At 33.3% G+C, this 24608-nt stretch overlaps 1 protein-coding gene across 8 annotated transcripts in view; it reads right to left on the bottom strand.

Annotated features, from left to right (window-relative positions):
• Positions 1-24608, bottom strand: part of COL11A1 (collagen type XI alpha 1 chain) — a 197347-nt gene that overhangs the window by 15104 nt on the left and 157635 nt on the right. For all 8 annotated transcript variants that reach the window (XM_025417466.3, XM_049111614.1, XM_049111616.1 and 5 more), the window contains 10 exons: positions 23365-23418; positions 22122-22175; positions 16506-16559; positions 15784-15891; positions 15441-15494; positions 14748-14801; positions 13485-13538; positions 7485-7538; positions 7257-7364; positions 6765-6818 (listed from right to left, as the gene is read on the bottom strand). In XM_025417466.3, the coding sequence (XP_025273251.3) occupies positions 6765-6818; positions 7257-7364; positions 7485-7538; positions 13485-13538; positions 14748-14801; positions 15441-15494; positions 15784-15891; positions 16506-16559; positions 22122-22175; positions 23365-23418 (648 nt within the window). The remainder of the gene's footprint in view (positions 1-6764; positions 6819-7256; positions 7365-7484; positions 7539-13484; positions 13539-14747; positions 14802-15440; positions 15495-15783; positions 15892-16505; positions 16560-22121; positions 22176-23364; positions 23419-24608) is intronic.

The following is a 24608-nucleotide window of genomic DNA, read 5'->3' as shown; positions in this document are numbered from 1 at the left end:
GTGAATTTAAAGTATGAAAAGCTATGGATCTGATCCAAGTTATATGATGTAATATAAAAAGTATGGGCTCAGGATAGGATAAATTTAGGATAGAAGCCCGTGTCTCCTATTAGCAATTTAAATTAGCTAACCAAAAAAAGCTGCAGTTATCTCATCTGTAAATTGAGGATTATGATTCCTGTTTCATGAGATTGAATAGATGAGCCTTTTCCACTCCTTTCTCACATCTACATCTTAAACTGAATTTCTGATCATCAGGGGAAAGTCAGAATGTGGCTAGTACAATTAGTACTGTGTAACAACAGTATTTTGGACTATTATTATATATAATTATATTTGTTTTAATTCCTGAATTAATTTGAAATTCTGTAAGTATTGATATAAAAGTGAACAATTTCCCTACATCATTCCATTAACAATAGATTCAAATTATTTTCATAGAAAATACATGCAATTTTAAATGTGCCTAATAATGTTCTTCTACTAAGGAGAAAATAATCCTCAGACAGAAATTTATTTTAATTCACCTTAGACCTTCTTTTGTGTAAAATAATCATGCTACTTTGTTCAAAACCTGACAGACAAAATGTAGATGACAAAGAAATTACCAAGGTGTTTTTTTTGAGAATGTATTTTTTTTTTTGAGAATGTATTTTTTATTGGAGTTCGATTTGCCAACATATAGTATGGATACATACTATATGTTGCCAACAAATAGTATGGTTATACATATAATATAATTCCCAGTGCTTATCCCGTCATGTGCCCCCCTCAGTGTCTGTCACCCAGTCACCCCATCCCCCCACCCACGTCTTCTTCCACTACCCCTTGTTCATTTTCCAGAGTTAGGAGTCTCTCACGTTCTGTCTCCCTCTCTGATATTTCCCACTCATTTTCTCTCCTTTCCTCTTTAAATCCTTTCACTAATTACCAAATTTACTTCCAAGTATGTTCTAGGCCTGGGTTTGAAAACTGGACTTTCATCTTATTTACTCACACCCTATCATAGTGAACCTCAAAGTGTGGTCCTTAGACCAGTAGCATTAGCATTCTCTGTGAACTTTTTATTAGAAAAGCAAATTCTTGGGTTTCATTCAGACCATCTGAATCTGAAATTTTGAAGTTAAGAGACCAGCAATCTGTTTCATAGATTTGATAACTCATTACTGTTTGGGAGGCATGGCTCTGTGGCATTAGGTCCCAAATCGGGTTAAATCAATATTCAAATCAGAAGCGTATAAAAGATCTCATATATGTTAAAATATGAGCATTACCTATTTGGTTCTACTAGTTCAATAATTTTTAAATTATAATTATATTTCATATTTATTATTTTCTGATCGTATCAGAAATGCATGATGAATCATCAATTAGGAAAATAATGTTGCCCAACAGCACATTTTAAAAGGATAATATCAATGATTAGTGGAAACACTCAAATAATTTCCTGAGACCACGTCACCATCAGGATAAATGCAAAAGATTCTATATGTTACAACAAGGTGGCATAGAATAGTAAGAAAAAATAGTTTTAATAAAAATATAACTGCATGAAAGAACCATATACTTGTAGCAGTAGCAGAAATCTTTTAAGAATATTGGTTAAAACTGACATATGTAAATTAAAAGTAAATACATTCTCTAGACTGAAAATATAAAACTATGTACAGGCCAGACTTTCTTCATGTCTCATTTTACATTCAAACTTTCTTAGGCATGTAATATGTTACAGAAATTTTGGTCTATGCGAGAGAATTACTAAGGATGTTGCTTGCTGGACACCAATATCCTAATCACTGCTTCACTCAGAGTCTTAAATCTAACCACATATTAGTTGGGTGATCTTAGATATATTACTTACTATCTCTGAGTTTCATTTAAGAAGGTAATATGTAATAACTGTCATAGTATTCTAATAATGGAAGAAAAATCAGACCTACAAAAGTACTATATAGACAGTGAAGTATAATATAAATTATTAACTTTCATTTTTGAATTGTTACAAATAGTTCTCAGTCAGCTTTCTCACCATATTTTAATAGTATAAACTAAAATGGGGAAAAAAGAGAAGGAGGAGGAGGTGGAGAGGAGGAGGAAAAGGCAGAGGAGGAGGAAGGAGAAGAAATACTGGAAGTCTAATTACTCAGGCGTAATGAGAAATACACTAGATATTATTTGTGTTTATACTGCATTTTAAATCATTTCTATAAATGTATATAAAAGAGTTAGAGGAAATGAGGACTAATTCCTCTAAGCTAAGAATTTCTTATGAACTTGCAAACTTTATCTGAGGACGGATTTATCAGGCAAAATCAGTTTCTTATCATTTTCATCAGTTGGAAATAGAAATTGGTGAAGTTATGATATTGATAGCAGTTGTAAATAACCCTCTGAACTTGGAACATATCAGAAATATCAATTCTGCATATAAAAATGTTATTCCAAGTACATATTTTCTATTTCCTATTTGGGATATTGTAAATTGGAAAACCCCAGGGAAATGCATAATTCATAAGTAATAAAGTGAAAAGGAAAACAGGGATGATAGATTCTTAAGTGTCTAGAATACACAATCAAACATTTACCCCTGCAGTATTATTCTTTACAGAATGTTTGCTTTGATATGCATCTCAAAACTCTAGTGCATTGAAGTTTAAAGAAACTGTAAATCCTGCACTTTATTTAGAATGTAATATTGTGAAATAATTTTTAATTTGGTGAAAAGCAAATGCTTTGTTGTTTGAACCTGGTTAATCATTATGGAATGCTACACATCTCAATCTTGTCTACAGACAGTTCAAATATAGCATAAAAAATTAGAAACTGCAATTCAGTAATCCATCCTACCATTTTTTCAGACCCTGATGGTTTGGAAAATTATGCCATCAGATGTTTTATTTATCGGTATGTGTAAAAGAAGGCATGCATGATTATAGTATGGAAAATTTCATCTCTTTTTCATGTTGACTACTCAAAAATTTTATTCAATTTTTAAAAACCTTTTATTATTCTTTATATAATATCATCATTGTCCTCGGCCTTCTGTTAGCTCCCCTATGTAGTATTTATCCTCAGTTCCATATGGTGATTCTAAATATACAGGTACATAAAATTTGTGCATATATAGGAGTTTAATTTTTACCATGAGAAATGTCTTTTAAAGTGAAAAATAAATACTTTACCATATCTAACTCTAGTAGAGACGATTACAGGTGGACAAACACCAAACACATATCATTTTAAAAGTTTTGTTATATTTATTTATTCTTAAGGTTTTATTTATATTTTCATGAGAGTCACGGAGAGAGAGGTAGAGACATAAGCAGAGGAAGAAGGAGGCTCCCTATAGGGAGCCCGATGTGGGACTCGATCCTAGGACCTCAGAACCTGAGCCAAAGGCAGAGAGGTTCAACCACTGAGCCAACCAGGTGCCCCTTTTTAAAAAGTTTTAAAAGATCTGTTTCACTCTCACCCCAAAGAATTTCCACTCCAAAGGTTAACATGATTATATATAAAATACCTTTATAAGTACAGTAAGTTTATAAGCAAGCATATAAATATTCTCTAATAAAAACAAAAAGCCACAGAAAAAGGAATGGCACCCATACTGCTAACTGCTCTGTTAGATAGAGTGCAATTGTCTAGTTAGTTAGCTGCCTAACTGGAGCAATGAAAGTTCAGTAAGTTGCACTTACTGAACAGCTAAGTTGTATATAAAAGTTGGGGAAAGGGGAATGTTGTGGTTTTGTCTGACTAGTGGACCCTACAGCAGGAAGTTTCAGGCAAACTTCGGGAAGGAGAAAAGAGACCCAATGGGTAGCTGCAGAAATGCCGTGATAAACAGACTTCTGAAGCATGTGTAGACTTGGATGTGGGTGTGAATACATTTATAATTATAATGAGGAAAAACACATTATGGAGAGAATATTCAGATGAATTTCACGTGGATTAATTTCAGAGACTAATTCAAATTTATATGAGTTTTGAAACCTCTTACTTTTACCTCCCACATTTTTTTTAAGCCTTCCAACCACCTTTAAACCTCTCTTTTCCTTCTTTAATAAACTTACCATATTCTTGATGAGGGAAAGGTCCCCAGAGGAGATGGCATTTTAACAATCTTGCTCTGAATATATTTAGCATTCTTTGCTTAATTCTATTATAGTACTTACTTACTTACCTTAGACTCTAACTGCTGTAAGTCAGCATAATTTGTTAGTCCTTTTCATTTGCTTTAATAGTCAGTGTCTTTCAAACAAGTTTATTGATGATATGTATGTATGCATGAATGAGGTCAAATTTAGTGACTTTTTTTTTAAAGTAAACTCTACCCCCAAAATGGGGCGCAAACTCATGACACCAATATCAACAATATTCTACGGAGTGAGCCAGCCAGGCATCCCAACTTTAGTTACTTTTCACTAAGAATATGAAATTGTTTATTTTTCAAAACAGTATTTCATTCAATTAATCATTCTTTATTTGATGCACCTGGTACCAATGAATGGTCTAAGTGTTTTACATATAACTTATTTAATTAACATAAGAACCCTAATGAGGTAGAAGATATTAATATCTCATTTAATTCATTTAAATTTCATTACATCCCAAGAGATAGATGCTATTGGTATTTTAATTTTACAGATGAGAAACCTAAAGCTTAAAAAGAAAATAAATAGCTTTCCTAAAGCCATCCAACAAGTAAGTAGTAGTGTTTGTTTTTGAAACCAGGGAGCTTGGCTTGAGAGCCAATGACCTTAACCAATAACCATGATCAAAAACTGCCTACTAAAATAAATTTTTCTTGGCTGAGTTGAAAAGCTCATTGAATTGCCATAAAAAGCATGGTTTCTCTGCTCATCCTCACTTCATGAGGATCAACTAGCATTTTCATTAAAATTAGATATTGTCAAACTAATGGATGCTATGAAAAAGCTCCAATATATTCACATTATAAGTGCACTCTGATAAAACGAGTAGCCAGAGAAAGGCATGGCACTCATATTGCTGAATTCTGATGCTCTTCACTTCACTCTGCCTAAAAGGGTTTGAGTTTGAGATGTTCTGTCCCTTGCTCTGTAAACTCACATTTACCTAAGGGTCAAAAATATAAACTTTTACAAGCTGGAATCAGGTGATACATCTGATGGTTTTATTTTTAATATTATCTGAAGGAAATCTCCAGTATGATGTTTCTTTTTTTTTTTTTTTTTTTAATTTCATCTGGATAAAGGTCAGAATACTTATTGGAAAATCTGAAATAACAAGAAAAAAATCTCTGGCATATTTTAAGGTGACATTAAGGCAAATTATTATTTTTTCCAGACTCTGACTCTAGAATTAGGAGCTTACCATATCTAAGGAGAATATTCCCTAAATAGTGGCACAGACTTGAAGCCCACTCTGCTTCAACCAGGGCCCCGTGCCTATGCTGATCGGGTCATGTACAGATTTGATAATCTCCTGATGAAGGTCATTCAAAATTTGGTGACTTTTATCCTGATACTAAAATAAATGATATTTAACTTTTCAGTGAAAGTTTTAAAAAAAAAGTCTCTTGTAATACGAAATTCTTGGTATATTTTGTGGCATTTTTACTAAAAGGAATGGCCAAAATTTCTCCTCAATAAATAAGATTATGAATCCCAGGGTTTTATTAAATAAATCTTTTTTAAAAAAGATTTTTTAATTTATTCATGAGAGACAGACACACACAGAGAGAAAGGCAGAGGCAGAGGCAGAGGGAAAGGGAGAAGCAGGCTCCCTGTGGAGCAGGGAGTCGGATATGGGACTCAGATCCCAGGACCTCAGGATCAAGACCTGAGCTGAAGGAAGATGCTCAACCGAATGAGCCACCCAGGTGCGCCTGAATCCTAGTTTTGATGGCTTTCTGAGAATGCATCTCTGAGGTAATTAATATATTCATGATAAGAGGTACTTTTGTAAAATATGAATTGCTCTACAGAAGCATTTGACTTTTTGAACCAACTTGCATCCCACGTGCATAATGGTATGCATTATTGACTATTTTGATTAATCCCTTTACATGCAACCATTTCTGAACAATGAATTTCAAATACCTCTACCATAAAATAGAATCTGTCACCCAAAAAACAATGATATTAAAGTCAAGACTTGGTTTCTCACCTATGCCAAAATTCAGTTGCGAAGATAGCCTTGGCACCTATAATACACTCCCATCCCATGTACAGTGTGCTGGTCAACTAAATGCTCTGTTGCATATCTCAAGCATGTTTGCACACAGGGTTTATGATAGTAACCAAGCTTCAGTTGTAGTAATGATGCCTTTCTTCACTAATGGAGGTTAATGTTTTATCTTCCAGCACGTATGACTCATTGAAGAGAACAATTTATTTGGTGAAGGAATCACTATATGCCTGTGCCAATGTCATTCTTTTAAATGAAGTGCCAGGAAACTAAGTGTAATTGCATGCATTTGGGGGAACTGTCCACATTTAGAAAAGAACTGGCGAGGCTATTAGTGGCATTTTATTCAGAGTGGAAATATTTTTTTTTTTTTTTTTTATCCAAAGGACATAAGAAAGGAAAGATTTGATCAAATGACACATTTTCCAAATAACCGATCAGGATTACTTTCGTCTTTTTAGATCTAAGTAATGCACTTCCTTGAATGTTGGACAAAGTATAAGCTAATTTATAACATAAAACTTCAGAAATTCTTGCTTATAAATAAATTTGTTTCTTGAATTCTCCCTCTAAATAACAGAAAAGATCATACTCACCATAGGACCAGGAGGCCCATCCTGGCCTGCGGCTCCAGGGAGACCTTGTTCTCCCTATGGAAAAGAAACAATTGATTTTTTTTAATTAACAAAAGGATACATACATTTTTTCTTTCAATTTTGGAAATACAAAAAGAAAGAAAGCAAACATCACATGGGGAATATCTATGGTATGCTATAAGCAATTTTCAATCTTTCTATTTTGTGTATGTCTATATGGATGCATGTATAAAAACTGAACATCTTAAGTTCATAGGATTTAGTTTTCTATTCTGCCTTTCTCTGTTGGAATTTCACCTTGAACTTATTAAATAAATGACATATCTAAATATCTTAAGAGTATCTGACTTTAATTATTGCATAACATTTACTGAATTCCCATAAAACATCCACAAAATACCTCATGAAACAATCCTGGCATAAACCTTTTCATTCTTAATTTTTTTGGAAATAAAATATTTTCAAATGACATCGTTTAGCACAGATGCTCACCACTGGGCCAGGGATGCCCCGAAGACCCTCTGGCCCAGGCTTTCCGGCAGGTCCCTGGGGACCGACTGGACCAGTTTTTCCAGGAGGACCCTCGGCACCTGCTTCTCCCTGTTAGAAGAAAAAATATGTGAATGCATTAATAATGAGGAAAGATAGTTTTATATTATTAAAAGTATTGCAATCGATGTTGTTCAATTTATGTATAAGCCATTCAAACATGTATTTTACCTTAGCACCTTTTTCACCTTGTCTTCCCTCTGCACCTGCAGCTCCAGGAGGACCCTATAAACATAAAATTACACTTAAAATATATATTGCATATAAAAATAATATAGCTGAGGAATTGCTCACAACTACTCTGGCTTAATTTGTAACAGAATTCTAACAAACAAAACAAATTCTGACAAACTGTGGTTGTCTATAGCTATTTAGTTTAAAGCATGATGAGAAAAGAAAAAAATCAAAACCCTTTTATATAAAACTTTCATTTAAAATATTAAAAATAAATTAAGCACAGATTGACAGATAAGCACATCATGTCAGTGTAAAGAAACAGTCAAGATAATTTTTTTTAAGAAACTGATGACTTAGTCACCTTAGTATTTTAAATTCTCAGGTATCATGTATTATGTTGTAGAATTAGGATCTAAGTGCATCTATCAGATTGCACTTCCATCCTAAAGTGTGGTTCAAGATTGGCTCCTTTCTCAATCTTAGAGCATCCATATGTTATGCATTCTTATAGGATCATCTTCAAACTAGGGCAGCACAACATTTAAAATCTTGACTATCAGCAGAAATTTTCATTTTCCCGAACTATGCAATTCACATAAATAAGTTACATAAAAATAGTTATTACTTTTAAAACCTAATATTAGAGCCAGAGCGGAAAAAAAAATCTTCACACTCCATATGTTATCCAAAAGCTTATGAGATATTCTGGTGTTTGCCTGACTTTTGCAGAGCTGCATAGATTGCTATGGAGAGATGTTAATTATTAATCTGTTTAAAGCTATTCATAATATTGCTTCTCGACCATATTTGTATTTTTGTAAGATATCTGTCAACCCAGTTCTCTTTTTCTTTTTTCATTGGCTTTTTGATTTTTTACAATTTATTAGTATTCCCAAACTTCAGTTCTTTCATCCGTTAAAATATTACCAAGAAAAATTTTCTTGCTACAGAACTGTTGTTAAATTTAAATGAGATAACACATGTAAAAGTATCTTTCAAGCTTTCCAGTGTAGTAGTATCAAATACAGATATGGAATCTGGTGCTTTAAGAGCATAAAGCCTGGACTTAGACTGCCTGACTTCAAATCCTGGCTCTGCCACTAATTAGCTTTGTGATCTTTAGGAAGTTATACACCATGGCAGCTCTTCAGTTTACTTCTATGCAAAAAGTGGAGAACAATAGGAGCTATTTCCCAGAGTTGTCATAAGAACTCAATGAATTGAGAAATGTAAATGGCGTATAACAGTGCCTGGGACATTAAAAAAAAAAATTGAGCAAACATTGGCTATCGTTACTATCATTACTACAATTATTAGATATTCTTTTATACATTAAAGCATTTTACCTATATTTTTCACCATGTTGGCAACCTAAGAGTCAGGTCAAACAAAATAGTCTCTCAAACTACATTTGTAGGCACCATGTCAACAAATTACTTTTTCTACCCATTCTGTCTATAATACCTGAAAAATATAAATTCCATGTTTGAAACTACTTATTTTAACTGGAAAATTTTGAGTTGGCTAAAAAATGAGATATAATATAATCCTGAAATATATAATCAGATTTTGAAATCTGATACTCATATTTCCTTCTTGCATTTGCATAATCATCTGTGAAATATAACATGACATTTCTAAATCTTATAGCAAAATGAGAAAAGAATCATTTATAGTACATAATACAACATCCAAGGTATCAAAGAAATAATGAATTTTTCAAGCTAAGACATTATAATTCTCGGTATATCTAAATTTTATTTCCATTAATTACACTGGATCATCACTTATGCCATTTCTTAATATCTTTCAAATCAACAAAAAAGGGCGCATTCTATTGTACCTGTACAATAAGAATGCTTTTAGCCTATAAAGCTACCCCCAATATATATTTGTAATAATTTATTCTAAGACATAAAATTTACAATTTAAAATAATTATAAAATATAAAATAAAATATTTCACTTCCATTAATTAACTGAATCTTTTATTATTATTTAACAAGCATTAAAATTCAATCTAGTGTTGAAATTTTCTGCACAAGTTCAAACAGAAGTACAAACAGTCTAAATAAGAAACTCCATGATCTCTAAAAAATTACATTTCATTTTCCCCCAGTCTCTCTTGTTTTCCATCTGTTTACTTCAATTTTTGCAATGCATTGTACTCACAACAACTGTGATTGAGGTTGGAGGTTGGAGAGATGGTGTTAATTGGCAAAAATAAGGTGAGGCAGGAGGATGACTTTCTCTCTTTCAGATGCCATATTAATATGCTAATGGTGAGCACATGCTAGTCTTTCATGTGGTCTTTTAAAACCACATTGAAATGAGTATCAAGCACTTCATCAAACTCAGAGCATTCTGTGAACTCATTTATCTCAGAGAGAATCAATGAATATAGCCTTGGTCATTATTTTCTCAATATCATCACTGTAATGCCATATATGATTAGACACACATTGTGCCTCAACCCAAAGGAAGAAATGTACAAATTCTGAAGCAGTCTCCTGAGGCAGCAGCATTATGTTAACAATAATACATGCTTAAAACTTAAGTGTTTCTTTTTAATTTTCTGCTACTATGCGAGAGGATTTTGGTATAGAAGCATCAGTTTCAAATAATTTCCAGTGTTAAAAATGTTGTCATAAATTATTTTGGTGTGATGTTTGAAATAATAACATATGCAAACCTAAACAACCATAATGATTACGATTTTGGAAATAGAAATTATGAGATTCAGCTGAACAATGAGCTTTTCCTTATTCTATTAAGGTTTTTCCTTAAACTAGTGGCATAGAGATATGGAGTCTTTCCAAAGAATTGCATTTACACACCTGGACATATAGAATAGAAAATTTATAAACATCTAGCTTTACAAATAAGCAAGTCATTGGCTGTCTAAAATTGTAACATAAATATTGCTTTTACTGTGAGGAAGAAAAGAAAATCCGAGTTTGAAGAGCCTAGAGAATTTAAATACAAGTAAACTACAACACAAACACAAAACTGTGATTCAAATAGAGTTTCTCCATCCCCAAAGAATTTCTTCCCTCTTTGAATGAATGCCTATATCTGTCATGGTGGAAATCCATATTAAATGGATTTTCTCTGTTCTTTATCTCATTTTTCCCAATTTCATTTACTTATATTTTTTTTGTCCAGATGGCACAGATTCTTTTTTTAAGAAAGACTGGGATGGAAACAGAAAAACACACTTTTTCTAGGAGAATAAAAAAAAATTAATAATGCGTATGGACAAACTCTTGTTTTAGTCATTTATTTTTCATATATCTGCATAAACAGATGATCAAGGACTTAACCTAGCAAACATTACACTTACTGTACTTTCATGAACTAATGAGTGTTCTGATTGGAAAATGCCTCCTAAAACATGAGAAAATAAAACGGGCCCCCCCATTAAAATCTCTACCAGTAGCCACTGTTACATGGGATTTTCTTCATCATGAGAAGTATACTTCATATAAAACACAAAGCATAAGTCTCTCTCCACTATTCACATTTTGCAGTATTATTCTATAATTTGTCTATTCTTCCATTCATATAAAAATATTTAAGTTGTCTTTACATGCCAGAAATGTGCTGTGCATGGAGAATACAAAAACAAAAACAAAAAACCCATGAAATCCTAAGGAGTTCATGAAGTTTAGTTATGAAGATGGACATCAAAATTAACAAAGACAGTACTTTATAAAATATGCAAAGATGAAGTAGGCATGTTCTAGTTTGACAGTAGGGAAGGCTTTCCTAAGAATGTCATCTCTGATCTGAATCGTAGTATTGGGTAAATGTGGAAGGGGTGTTTCCTTCTAGTTCTTTATTTTTGACCATTCACATTTACGCATACAGGCATAGGGATAGAAAGAATATTTAATAAGAATATATGCACAAACATAATAACTTGTGTATATGATAAGAATATATATGCATTAAATGGTGTGTGTATAGATATATACAGATAGTTTTTTTTCTGTATTTCTACCAGTTAATATCAATGATTTTAATTTTTTATCATGGACTTTCCACTGGCAATATGAGCCGAAGTCTTTAAAATTCCATTTAAAAGGTACATTTTGTGCATTTTATAATGTTTAAATTATTTTAGTGATCTCTAGAATTTTTTTCAATATAAGAGCATGGAACTAGCTCTTGGTTTCAAAAGGCTATAATGATAACTTGTATTAAAATTCCATGGTTTATTGACACAAACTGTACAATATTCAAGTGCCTTGAGGAAATGTACATTTTTCCCCAGTATTACAAATACACGACAGAATGCTCGTGTACTACAAATGACAACTTAATTTTCCTACTTGTTCAATAACAGTTAGAATCTTGTTTCTCAGTATCACTGCCACTTGCAACATTCTGATCAATATTCTATTAGGAAGGTTTATTATCATCTACTCATCCATCTAGAAAGTTTTAATGGCATTCAGACTGCAGGCAAAAGTAGGCAAGAGATCTCAAAAATCATGTTACACTTTGTAATTACTTTCTAAGAATAACAGCCCAATGGTTGGTTTGTAATGTATTTTTTTTCCCACCCAGGCCATGCTTTGGCGTTGCCAATAACAAAACAAAACAAAACAAAAATAATATTATTTAGAATATTGCCAGAATCTGTGCTCACTTCAGCAGCACATAAACTAGAATATCGTTAGAATGTAAGAAGAAGGGGGAAGGAGGAAGGAAAAAAAAAAAGCACTTGGTCAGTGAAGAGAAAACTGTATTCAGAGATGATGTTTAATATAAACAATTCATTTCTGGCAAAGACAAATGCTTATAAATATTAACTCAAATTTATAGTGCTGAGGGACAAAATTAAAATCTGTTCACACAGTATGTATATGAGGATGTATAGTATGCAAATCCCCCTAAAACAAACTACCATTAGAAAGCTGGGTGTATATGCAACTGATGAATAACTGAAACTAATATACTACATCTGAAACTAATGATGTACTACATATTGCCTAATTGAATTAAAATTTAAAAAAATTAGAAAACATGGGATCCCTGGGTGGCACAGCGGTTTGGCGCCTGCCTTTGGCCCAGGGCGTGATCCTGGAGACCCGGGATCGAATCCCACATCGGGCTCCTGGTGCATGGAGCCTGCTTCTCCCTCTGCCTGTGTCTCTGCCTCTCTCTCTCTCTCTCTCTCTGTGACTATCATAAAAAATAAATAAATAAATACTAAAAAAAAAATTAGAAAACAACAGTGATCCCAGGTATTCTATGCCTTAGGATTACTGAAAGGAGAATGAACCTAAGAAATATATTTTGATGTTTACCACATATTTTGTTTGCTGGTAGGTCACAAAATAGACTAAAGGTGGTGCAGAAGAACAATGTACATTGATGTAAGTGCCGCAAGAGGCAGGTCAACAGAGTTTTATAATGAAAATAGTACAATCTTAAGAAAAAGGCTGTTGAAGTAAATCTCCCAAGATCCCCTGGAGCCAATATTTTGAACAAGATCTATTTATTTCTATTTTACTGTCCTCTTTTGTTGAAATCCTGCCATGTTTCCAAACCAGAGAAGCTGGACCATGTGAAAGCAAGCTAACACCACATGGTAACTGAGTCCTGTGCTCTTTCTATTGATGCTTGCATTTAGGTTTTTACAACGGTTTTAGCTAGTGCTAGACTGCAGCATCTCATCTTCCTGTAGCCCACCAAAAGTGGGAGTTCAGGATTCCATACATCTTTTATAACAGCCTACATTCATCCAGAGGGAGACCTCAGCTCAGAGGAGTGGGAAACTACTGTTCATTGTGACAGATTAAATCTGTCCATGTGTGTTCTATTTTAATAAGAATTTTGACAAACAAAAGAGATTACCCTGTTCTCCATGACTTATAACTTTCAGCATCATTGTAATGTACTGCCTACAGCTTACAAATATTAAACAAATGTTTATACACAGTAGATAATGAGTGGATGTTTCAAATAAAGAATTTCAAAAACTTACCCTTTTTCCAGGAGGACCTGGTGGGCCAGCCTCACCAGATGGGCCAGGAGGACCCTTGAAAATGTGAAAAATACCTTTTAAGTAATTGAGCATTGTTTTATGGTTCATAGCATTTTTCCACACCTGGACTGAAACTACGCTTCTTTCTTCTCCCCATATCTACCTTTCCTGGATAATCTCATTTCTGTTCCAAATACCTAAACATTCTCTATATATCCATAATTAGAGTCAGTACATTCAGATGGCAAACTCTTCCATAGCTGGAAGAAAGTGAATCAAATTTCTTCTTCTTCAACTGTTCTTTTAAAAAGTGCTAACATATCTGACAAGCAGCTAGTAGACCTACTAACGAACTGAACCATATGATGAATAACTCTACTCCTATCAAATATATTTGTGAAACCATAGAATAATTACTTCTAAATTTCTTCTGGTACAGAAGTAGCATTTCTACGCCAAGGAGTACTCAGCATGTTAGGATATAACCCATAAGTCCTATCTACACAGAATAAGCCTACAAATATTCAGTGGGGATGGTACCAGAGACAAAGTTATGTTAGGGGTGTGATTTGTCTTTGGCCCCTTCTTAAGTTAGTGCCTTCCTTTACCTCTCCCTAAATAACCATAAGTGGCTAAAGCCCCTACTCAGTCTTTCTCAAATTAAAAAAAGAATAGAGGTCAGCCCCTGTGGCTCAGCAGTTTAGTGCCGCCTTCAGCCCAGGGTATGATCCTGGAGACCCCGGGGTCGAGTCCCATGTCGGGCTTCCTGCATGGAGCCTGCTTCTCCCTCTGCCTGTGTCTCTGCCTCTCTCTCTCTCTGTCTCTCAAGAAAAAATAAATAAAATCTTAAAAAAAAAAGAATAGAATAGAAATGTAGTCCAATACAATGCTGAATTTGTTTAGGTTAGTAACTGAAGTACAATCACACTAATGATAGGCTGATAACATGGCTGTCTTAATTTCAGTCTTATCTGTGTTTTTAAAAAATCTTTTTAATTAATACAAATAGTTTTATTTGATATAGTATGATAAAATAATTAGTATGCTATTATTACTTTTTTATTACAAAGGTGCTTATATTTCTTAAATCACATCAAGTAACAAACTCCATGTAAGTTTGACTTTAAATTGAAATTCAAATATAACTTATAATCCTTTCAGAAAAACATATGCCCATATAGTTATGTTTTTGAAACTCTGATTATTTCTTTAAAATGTCTTAAGACTATGTAAAGATCTAATAAAAATAGTGTGCTTACTTACCGGTTGACCAGGATCTCCATCTTCACCCTTGTCACCACCAACACCATCTTGACCCTGTAATGGGCAATAGAAAGTGATCCCATATATTTCTCACTATGAGCTCATTTTATTAAAACAAAAATGTATGATATACTCTCTGAGTCCTTGAGATAAATTATTACTAAATGGACAAATAAAAGTATTACAAAAATTGTTCAGCTCTATTTTAAGGATTGTGGTATATCTCTCACTCTTTCAATAAAGATTTGTGAAAATCACACCCCATCAAATTTAAAATACAGTATGCTGTTCATATAAGAAAAGGAGGAGGATGTAATTAGTATACAAGGCCAGTGTATCCCTGCACATGAACAAATATAGCACAATTGGAGATAGGATTTACATCTTAGGAGAGCCTGAAATAAAAACAAAGATGCTGTAACTTTGAAATCATAGTAATGCTGCTACTTAAATAGTACAACCCAGCAAAGTGTGGAAAACTGACCCAAATGAAGAAAATAATCATGCAACATAGATCTAATTGTTTTCAGCTATATGGATTTTATTGTTGTAGTTGTGATTGCAGTTTACATTTTCTTTTCCTTTCTATTTTTGGGGGATCCACTGAAGTCACCAAGAATTTTCTTTATTAATAGTAGAGACACTGGGAACCTCCCCGTCAAAATAGTTCCCTTATTTTCCCGTAATACTTACTGCAGGGCCAGGTTCTCCAGGAGGACCGGGATCACCAGGAAAACCAACAGGACCCTAGAACGATGTTTTTAGAAGAAAGAAGATAAATAAAAATATTTTTTATAAAGTCATGATATTCTGATGTTCTTAAGAGCTAGGTATGGCAAAACCAAATGAGAATATTTCCCTTCTGCTAGAAAATTTTTTAAAATGAAATTAATGGATAATGTTTATGGATATATGAAATGATGAAAAGTCAGCTTCACCAGCTATGGGCCAGAGCTTTATGATTTCTAACCTTTCTATGTAAAAGCTGAGTGGCTTTGACATAGTTGTCACTTCAAAGGGTACCAAGCTCACTTACCGGGTTACCCTTAGGGCCATCGTCACCTGGTGGTCCCTTGGCACCAGGAGGTCCAGCAGCACCAGGCGGGCCAGCCTCTCCTTTCTCTCCTCTTTCCCCTTTGGGGCCCTACAACAACATAAGAAAAAGAATGATTATCTTATAAGCTTTAAATCAGAATTTCTTAGCCTCACAGCATATTGGATCAGCAACTCTGCTGTGGGGGGCTGTCTTACGCATTTGCAAGATATTTAACAGCATTTGGTCTCTACTAATTTGATCCCTGTGTGTGACATCAAGTGTGACATTCCTCCAAGTGTGACAACCAAAAATGTCTCCAGACATTGCCAAATGTTTCCTGGTGGTCAAATTCAGTCCAAGTTAAAATCAAACAAAATTAGAATGAATACAATCTTAATTCAATTCATAAATGCTTATTTGATTTAGCAGGGTTTGCTCCTTTTATGAACAGTCCACCAAAAAAATGTATACACGGCTTATAGTTTTAATGCTCTAACTTAGGCAAATGTCATTTGTTTTTCAATTTCTACGTAGAGCAAAATATACACAGGATATGCAAAATTATTAAATGAAAAGGCTCTGCATTTGTGATTATTCTTAATGGGTTGGAAAGGAAAAGTAAATAACTGAATTACAGCCAGATGTAAGTTACTAGTTTAAAAGACTCTAAAAGGAATTCTCAAACTGTTAACACCCCATATGGACAATAAGCTAGCACTTACGCCTGTGCCTGCTTCTCCAGGAGGCCCCGGGTTCCCTGCTTCTCCAGGTTCACCCTAGAAGAAAGCAAATGAGCTTCAAAACTCAGAAATGACAAAAACAACAGCATAGAAATTATGTTTTTGCAACAGAAAAACTGCCTTCAATGATGACCACCATGACATTTTAGACTAGACTTTAAATCATTATATTGTTTAGAAGGTAGTAGAACTGGGTGTTATACTATATGTTGGCAAATTGAATTTAAATAAGATATTTTAAAAATAAACAAATAAAAGGCAGTAGAAGACTTTATTAAGAGGAAGGAATTTTTCTAATTATTGGCTTCAGTATTTTTTTTTCTCAAGTGAGGAGCCAGAAGTATGTAGGCTGAATATGACAATTCTCATCAGCGACTTAATAGTTATAGCCTTAACCTCAATTTGCCACCACACCACACAAAACAGACATCTGCATGTTTCCTAACAAATTTTGTGTTTGTGCTGTATCGGTATTCATACTATAATTTAGTTTATTGATTAAAAAACCTTTATTCTTAACTAAGAAATTAATTTGCTTTATCTTTATAGTAGCAAATAAGCAAATCATTTGGCGGTATTTTGAAAATCCTATGAAACACATTTAGTAGAGATCTAAAGACATAGAAAAATACTGTATTTCTAAAACACATAAAGATACTTAGATAGTAATTGAAATTGCTCCTTTTGAGAATATACACATTGTAAGTTCATTAGCTTTTAAGATCTCCCGATATAAATATGGATGGATAATTTCTACCTCAGCAGATTAATAAATAAACCTCCTAGATTAGTAGGTTTTAGTTATGAAGATCTGTCACTAATTTTGTTACACTGAAAAATGAATAATATTTGATTCAGCAATCATCCAAGTGAAATAAGACTGCATTCACGTGTCATGTTTCTACACAAAATCAGTGGAACCTAGAAATTCTGAAGTGGAAATTGTTTTAAATTTCAAAAAAAAAAAAAAAGGGAGATCTGAATTCCCTTTAATTTTTAACTCTGCTATTTCCAATAAAACTGGTATAAACTTATTGCTCATAAATTGGTTTGAAATGCATTATATTAAATATAAACTCCAGAGGATGTATTATTCAGTGTACATAATTTTTTATTCTTTGAGAATATTCACATATTTTAACTTCTTGAATTATCTGCATAATGATGGAAGATATCAAGTATTTTCTGGGAATTTATTAGTAGTAGTATTGTGTGTAAATTATTTTCTCTCTCAAGATGAGTAGCAAATATTACCTGTTATTTTAGATAAATCTTACAAGTAAAATATTGCATTTACATTATTTACAAAGCAACAAATCATCTATCTCAGGTTGATGGAATTATATATATATATGTGTATATATATATATATACACATATATATGTAATATTTTAGTGATATTTTAAGACCTATTATTCATATCTCTGAAATAAAACTAAAGCAGTTTGCCATTCAAATCCACTACAAATGTCCATACTAAATGCTTTGTATTTTAAACATACACAGTATACTGCATGATCTCACTTATATGTGGGACTTAAAATAGCTAAACTCATACAAGCAGACAATAGAATGCTAGTCACCTGGGATTGAGGCGTGAGGTACATGGGGAAATGTTGGTCATAGGTTACAGAATTTCAGACACACAAGATGAATAAGTTCTGGAGATCTAATATTAGCAACGTGAATCTAGTTAACAATACTGCATTGTATGCTTGAAATTTGCTAAGAGAATAGACCTGAAGTGTTCTCACATCACATTCAAAGAGATGTAACTTGGGATGCCTGGGTGGCTCGGTGGTTGTGCATCTGCCTTTGGCCCAGGTCATGATCCCAGGGCCTGGGATGAAGTTCTGCATGGAGGTACCCAACCCTGCTTTTCCCTCTGCCTGTGTCTCTGCCTCTCTCTCTGTCTCTCTCATGAATAAATAAAATCTTTAAAGAGAGAGAGAGAGAGAGGAAGTAATGTGAGGTAATGAATATATTAATTAGCTTGAGTGTGGGGGTTATTTCACATTGTATACTTATATCAAAACTTCTAATTGTACACTGAAGATATACAATTCTTATTTGTCTTTTATACCTCAATAAAGCTGGAGGACAAATAAGGGTCATCTATTGACCAAGTACAAAAGGTCTTCTTATGAATGGTGGTATCACAGAAGTTGGAACTAGAGGGGAAATAACTATACTTTTTTAGTCACACCTGTGTATTTTGTGGTTCCCTTTTAATCCTTGATCATTATAAAGAAAAGTTGATTCCTCAAGGACTGTTTCCATTTTAGTGAGGAAAATGATAAGTGATAAAGAGATGGAGTTCAATAATTGTCTTTTTTATTCTTTTATTCTTTTTCCTTCCTCCTGTATGTTCATGTTTTGTTTCATAAATTCCACAGATGAGTGAAATCACATGGTATTTGTCTCTCTCTGACTGACTTATTTCACTTAGCACAATAGTGATGAATCACTAATTCTACTTCTGGAAGCAATATCGCACTGTACGCTAACTAATTAGAATTTGAATAGAAAGTTTGAAAAGAAAAATAAAGAAAAAAATAAATGTTAAGATTTAAAGACAAGGTTTTAGTACAAAGTATCTTCACTTTGAGAATAATGCATTAATATTCATTTGTTAAAAATACATTTGAAAATAACCTTTGAGTATATTAGAGCCAGTGTGCACAATATAAATAGCAATTACTTAAGATGAAATTGGTATTATTTAAAAATGTTCCATATTGAATCTCTTGAAAGGGGGTGGGACAATATTACAAGTAAAGAAAGAAAATATTGCAACAGACCGCTTATATAGATTGAATCTGTATTTCTAGCATCACCAAAGCTACACTATATTCATTTGAAGAATAATAACTGATAATCAATGATATACATTCTGTGAAGAAAAATGGCATAGGAAGGAGATTCTAGATTATAAATGTATTATTACTTATCATGCAACTATTTTACCCCACTCAATCAGTTATTCAGGTTAAAACTCTTTTCAGAAGGAACAGCAAATTGTATGCCCAAAGTCATAAGGTATACATTATATCTTAAGGTAATCATCTTTGTTAGGTAATATCTCCTTGTTTTAAAGAAATAATTGAAGTGGAAAATCCATCTGTAGCAAATATTTATTACATGGAAAGCAGGTTAAACATATGTAAGAAAGTGCAGCATGACTAAAGGCTATTAGTTTTCTTTTCTCTCTTTTTTTTTTTCATTGAATTTCATTGGATTTTTTTTTTCATTGAATTGGTGACTGGGAATATATTTTCTAAAATAGAAGTGGGGAAGCATTCAGCCAGAGTCAAAGTTGATATCAGAAATCTATAATCTACTCCAAATTATATTACCCTCGATTCTGAAGACAAAATTAAAATTAGAATTTTATTTCTATCGTATCACATAGAAAAACAATTTTAATAGGAAAAATTAAAACTGTTTTTCAGTGTAACAAATTTAGATCAGGTGCATTTTAACTGTAAGAAGTTAAATCACCATCTTGATTAACTGAATCATTTTCTTAAGACTCAAAGTTAACCAGGTATTACCAGATAGCCTTTATGCAAATGGAAACAATATGGAAAAATAATTTTCCCAAAGTCCAAAACTCTGGCATCCATGTTTATCTTCAAGAATTATACAAGATAAAACCATAATTGTAACTGAAGTACTTAAACCTGCTCCTACTGTACCTGGGAGCTTTAGGAAACTGTAATATAAACTGAAAGGGCTTTTAAATTTAGGATATATTTATTAAGAATTATTTCATATATTTCCAGGTGGGCAAAACTAAAACTAGAGACCAGTTCTCACAACCATCTAGTCAACATTACAGCCAAAAGGGGATGGCACCAAGGGAAGAAAGAGCAACGAGTCTGTCTTCATCTATCTCATAGTTTTGCCATCCGAGACCAGTTATCTCTGTTGCTACTCTTCCTACGACAACTCTACTCAATGAAAAATGTTCTTTGAATCCGACCCCAACTAACTTGCATGTTTTCAACACAAAACATTACATTTAAAAATATAAACAGAGCCAGTAAAAAAAAAAAAAAATACTTGACTATTTATGCAGTAAGAATTAGGTAATAATTTTAAAATGCTTCTAATTTAGTAACGAAATTAGTTGAATAGTTGACCATATCGGATTAATTATAACCAAAATTGTAGACTGTGTTTAGCAGATATACACATGAAAATACTACATTCTGGGAAGCCCAGGTGGTTCAGCAGTTTAGTGCCGCCTTCAGCCCAGGGAGTGATCCTGGAGACCCGGGATCGAGTCCCACGTCGGGCTCCCTGCATGGAGCCTGCTTCTCCCTCTCTCTCTCTCTCTCTCTCTCATGAGTAAATAAATAAAATCTTAAAAAAAGAGAAAGAAAATACTACATTCTAATCCTATCGCACTTCTTTTATCTGAGGGTTAAATCTTTTACTTCAAATAAATAAACGCAATATGTGATATGTCAAAACTCTTTGAGACCAAACAACAGAATCGCTTTTACAATTAGGACAAGTCTTCTGATATCATTTAGTTAATAACTAGAAATTTCAGGAAATACCTGCATTTTTTCATTGTATAGTATTTATGGAATGAAATCTAATTTGTATCCCTCAAAATTGGTAAATAACTATTTTTTAAAATTAAGACCAGTGTCAATTTTCTTAAAAATTCTATTAAGAAATGAGCATGAATATTCTTTCATAAATAAGAATTTAAAGAATCATTTTGACATTTTCATAATAAGAAAGAGAAGATATTTTAGATGAAATCATTTTCATGAAAAAAAAGAAGCTATACATATGAGCCCAGATGTTATGGCACATGCCAAGTATTTTGAAAAGTGCCAAAGATGGGTTATATTATTTCAATGAAAATGCAACTCCAAGTATGACAAAATGAATGATTATTTCTTTTGTAATTTGAAAAATTCCTTTTTACTGTTTGAATCCATTATATCAACCAATCTTCTTTTTCAGGAATGAGTGTTATTAGAGACACTTAGTCTAGTCAGACTTACATGGGAGTAGATCCTGACTTACTTTCTAATGACAAAACTTTGATGAAATTACTGAAATTCTTTAAACTTCAGCTGTCTCAGCTTAAAAATGTGGATAATAATACTATCATCAGAGGTGATTGTGTTGATTAAAGGAACTAATCTAGGGATCCCTGGGTGGCTCAGAGGTTGAGCGTCTGCCCTCAGCTCAGGGCATGATCCTGAAGTCCCGGGATCAAGTCCCACATCGGATTCCTGTGAGCAGCCTGCTTCTCCCTCTGCCTATGTCTCTGCCTCTCTCTGTGTGTCTCTCATGAATGAATACAATCTTAAAAAAAAAAAAGAAAAGAAAAGAAAAAGAAAAAGGTAAATAACCTATGTCCAGGACTCAGCACAATACCTGGCAACAAAAAAATGTGGTGTCTCAAAATCACATCATCACTAATATTTAAGTACTAGAGTGGATTGGCTGGGATTCATATAACTATGTGTAAAATACTTAGTACTATTAGACGTACTTAAAATATTATCCAATATCATCAAAGTCTTTACTTCTTGCTGGGTCAAACTGTATATCACTATATTCCTCACCTTTTCTCCAACACCACCGACTGAACCAATGGATCCTGGGGGTCCTTGTGGTCCCTACAGTGTAGAAAAAACAATATAGTTATCCTCATTCTTGTAACAAATAACAAATTCATAAACATATATGGTAGTTCTCAAAGAGGGAGAAGCATACACAAGAATATTCCAAGTCATTTGAAGGATGGGACAAAATGATGTCCGTTATTGTCAAATTTACTGGATAGCAAATAATTTAATTACATTAAATTGATTTTCAAATTCACCAGAATTTCAAAGATATGCCAGAAAACTTTCCAACTCTAGTCATGTTGGTTGATATGCAGAAGATAATTTCAAAATCCTTGCCCATTGCATAGGGAAGAATAGAGGGTGATTCTGTAAATTTTTGATGTGGATCAAAGTATAATCTGGTTAAGAGTTAGGTGATCCATGCAGAAAACAGTATGAACCCTCGTTTAACCTGTATATTACTTAAGGAGAATTAAAATGCAAAAGCTCGGTACGCCTGGATGGCTCAGCGGTTGAGCATCTCCCTTCCACCCAGGGCGTGATCCTGGAGACCCAGGATCGAGTCCCGCATCAGGCTCCCTGCATGGAGCCTGCTTCTCCCTCTGCCTCTCTGTCTCTGTGTCTCTCATGAATAAATAAATAAGTCTTAAAAAAACAAAACAAAACCTAAAAGCTCTTTTAGTACGTCTATTCCTAGTCTATTTTACCCCATTCTGGCCTGAGCTAATTAAAAGCAGGCATAACAAGAGCAATTGAAAACAAGAATAAACGACTTTTTCATTGTGAAAAGTTGAGATCAGAGGAGAGATGACATCACATTCTGTACATTTGCTAATGGTAACAGTAAGATAAATGTGGCATTACATTTCAAATTCTGTAATATTGTAGCAGTGGGTCGATTATTAAGCATGGGGAAGACTGTCTTTACACAATTGAGCGAAAACATCTTACATGGTAAGAGGTGCACATACTATATTGCATATAATTCTCTAATATATCTTATATTGAATGTAAACTATGAACCTCTTTTATATGTGAGGTGACCAGTTCCCTATAAAGCCTATTTATTTTCCTATAAAATGAAATGTAGTGAGTAGATGATTTTTGAGCTCTTGTCCACTTAAACATTTAGCAATAGTGCAATTATCTTCATAGTGTCTTATATACCATCTGTCATTAAATAATACTGACATTTATACAACTTCAAAATAATTAACATATATTTCACAGTTCTTACATCAGCTCCATTGGGACCTTGAGGACCTCTTGGGCCTGGAGGACCAGGTGGACCCTGTAAGAGATGAATATGAAGGTTTATGAGGACCAAACACACTATATTTCTGACATCTTCATTTTGCAATCAAGAAAATGAAACGAAGTTTCATGCTGTAAAATCATAACTGGTGAACCATAGCAGGGTTTTAAGTCATTGTTGATGGATATAGTATCATGTTAGTAAATGAGTCTCTACACAAAGCTAGGAGGAAATTAGGACTGCGGGCAAACAATTTGATTAAAAATTAGAAAATCAGGCTATTGCTACTATCTGGTACAATGAATTCATAATACAACAGAAATATGTTATACTAGAATATGCTAGAATGTTGGTTTAAAAAGGAACACAAAGTTGGAACAAGAAATGGTGCTTGATTAGATTTAGAATTTATTAATTCTATAAAGGTATTTTTTATTTGTATATTCTGTTTGTGTGTGTGTGTGTGTGTCAGCTCGTATGTTCTACATGTTAGAACAGAAATAAGATTAACTATTTAGTTGTCTTCCTAAAAGAGATGTTCTTTCTCCGGTTGTTCACTAAAAAGACCTCAGGGTACTCCTTACAAAATACTGATGTCTGGAACCCCTTACCTCAAGGTTGTGATTAAATTAGTCTGTAGTGAATACCAGGGCATTAGAATTACTTTTAAAAGTCACAGTTTATTCTAATATCATTGTTGAAAACTTCCTTACTAATAGCTATTATTATTAGTAATGTCAGAGAGAAATCTATTAATGATTGAAGGAACCTTAGCAATCACATCTAGAAAGGAGCTATGTACCCGATGCTGCTCAGAGTATTAGTTGAGTCACCAATGTTTATTATGTTCCCTGTTTTTAAGTTTGCTGTGATGTAAAGAATATTTCCTTATTTGAAGAAAATAAAATCTAAAATGCAAGTGTAAAAATTTCAAAACATGTATTCTGAAGGAAGTAAGAGATGGGGGCAATGTTTATCGAAAGGAAGGAGTGATTAGGAAATTTACTCATTACATTCATTATAGATTTCAGTTACCTTGGATAATTGTTTCCTTATCCAAAGTAATGCTCAAGGAACAAATATGTGTATTTCAAAGTTTTAGTGAACTCTTAGATTCATACTTAAGAGCAGAAAGCCAGGATCAATAAGTGCAAATTATCTTGTCATATCCTTCTAATTCAGATAGAATTCCTTATTAAATTAGGAATTTGTTACAAAGTACAGTT

This window comes from Canis lupus, chromosome 6 (assembly GCF_003254725.2).
Source record: "Canis lupus dingo isolate Sandy chromosome 6, ASM325472v2, whole genome shotgun sequence".
Lineage (NCBI taxonomy): Eukaryota > Metazoa > Chordata > Mammalia > Carnivora > Canidae > Canis > Canis lupus.
The sequence above is the reverse complement of the archived record's forward strand: the minus strand, read 5'-3'. Positions and strand labels throughout refer to the sequence as shown.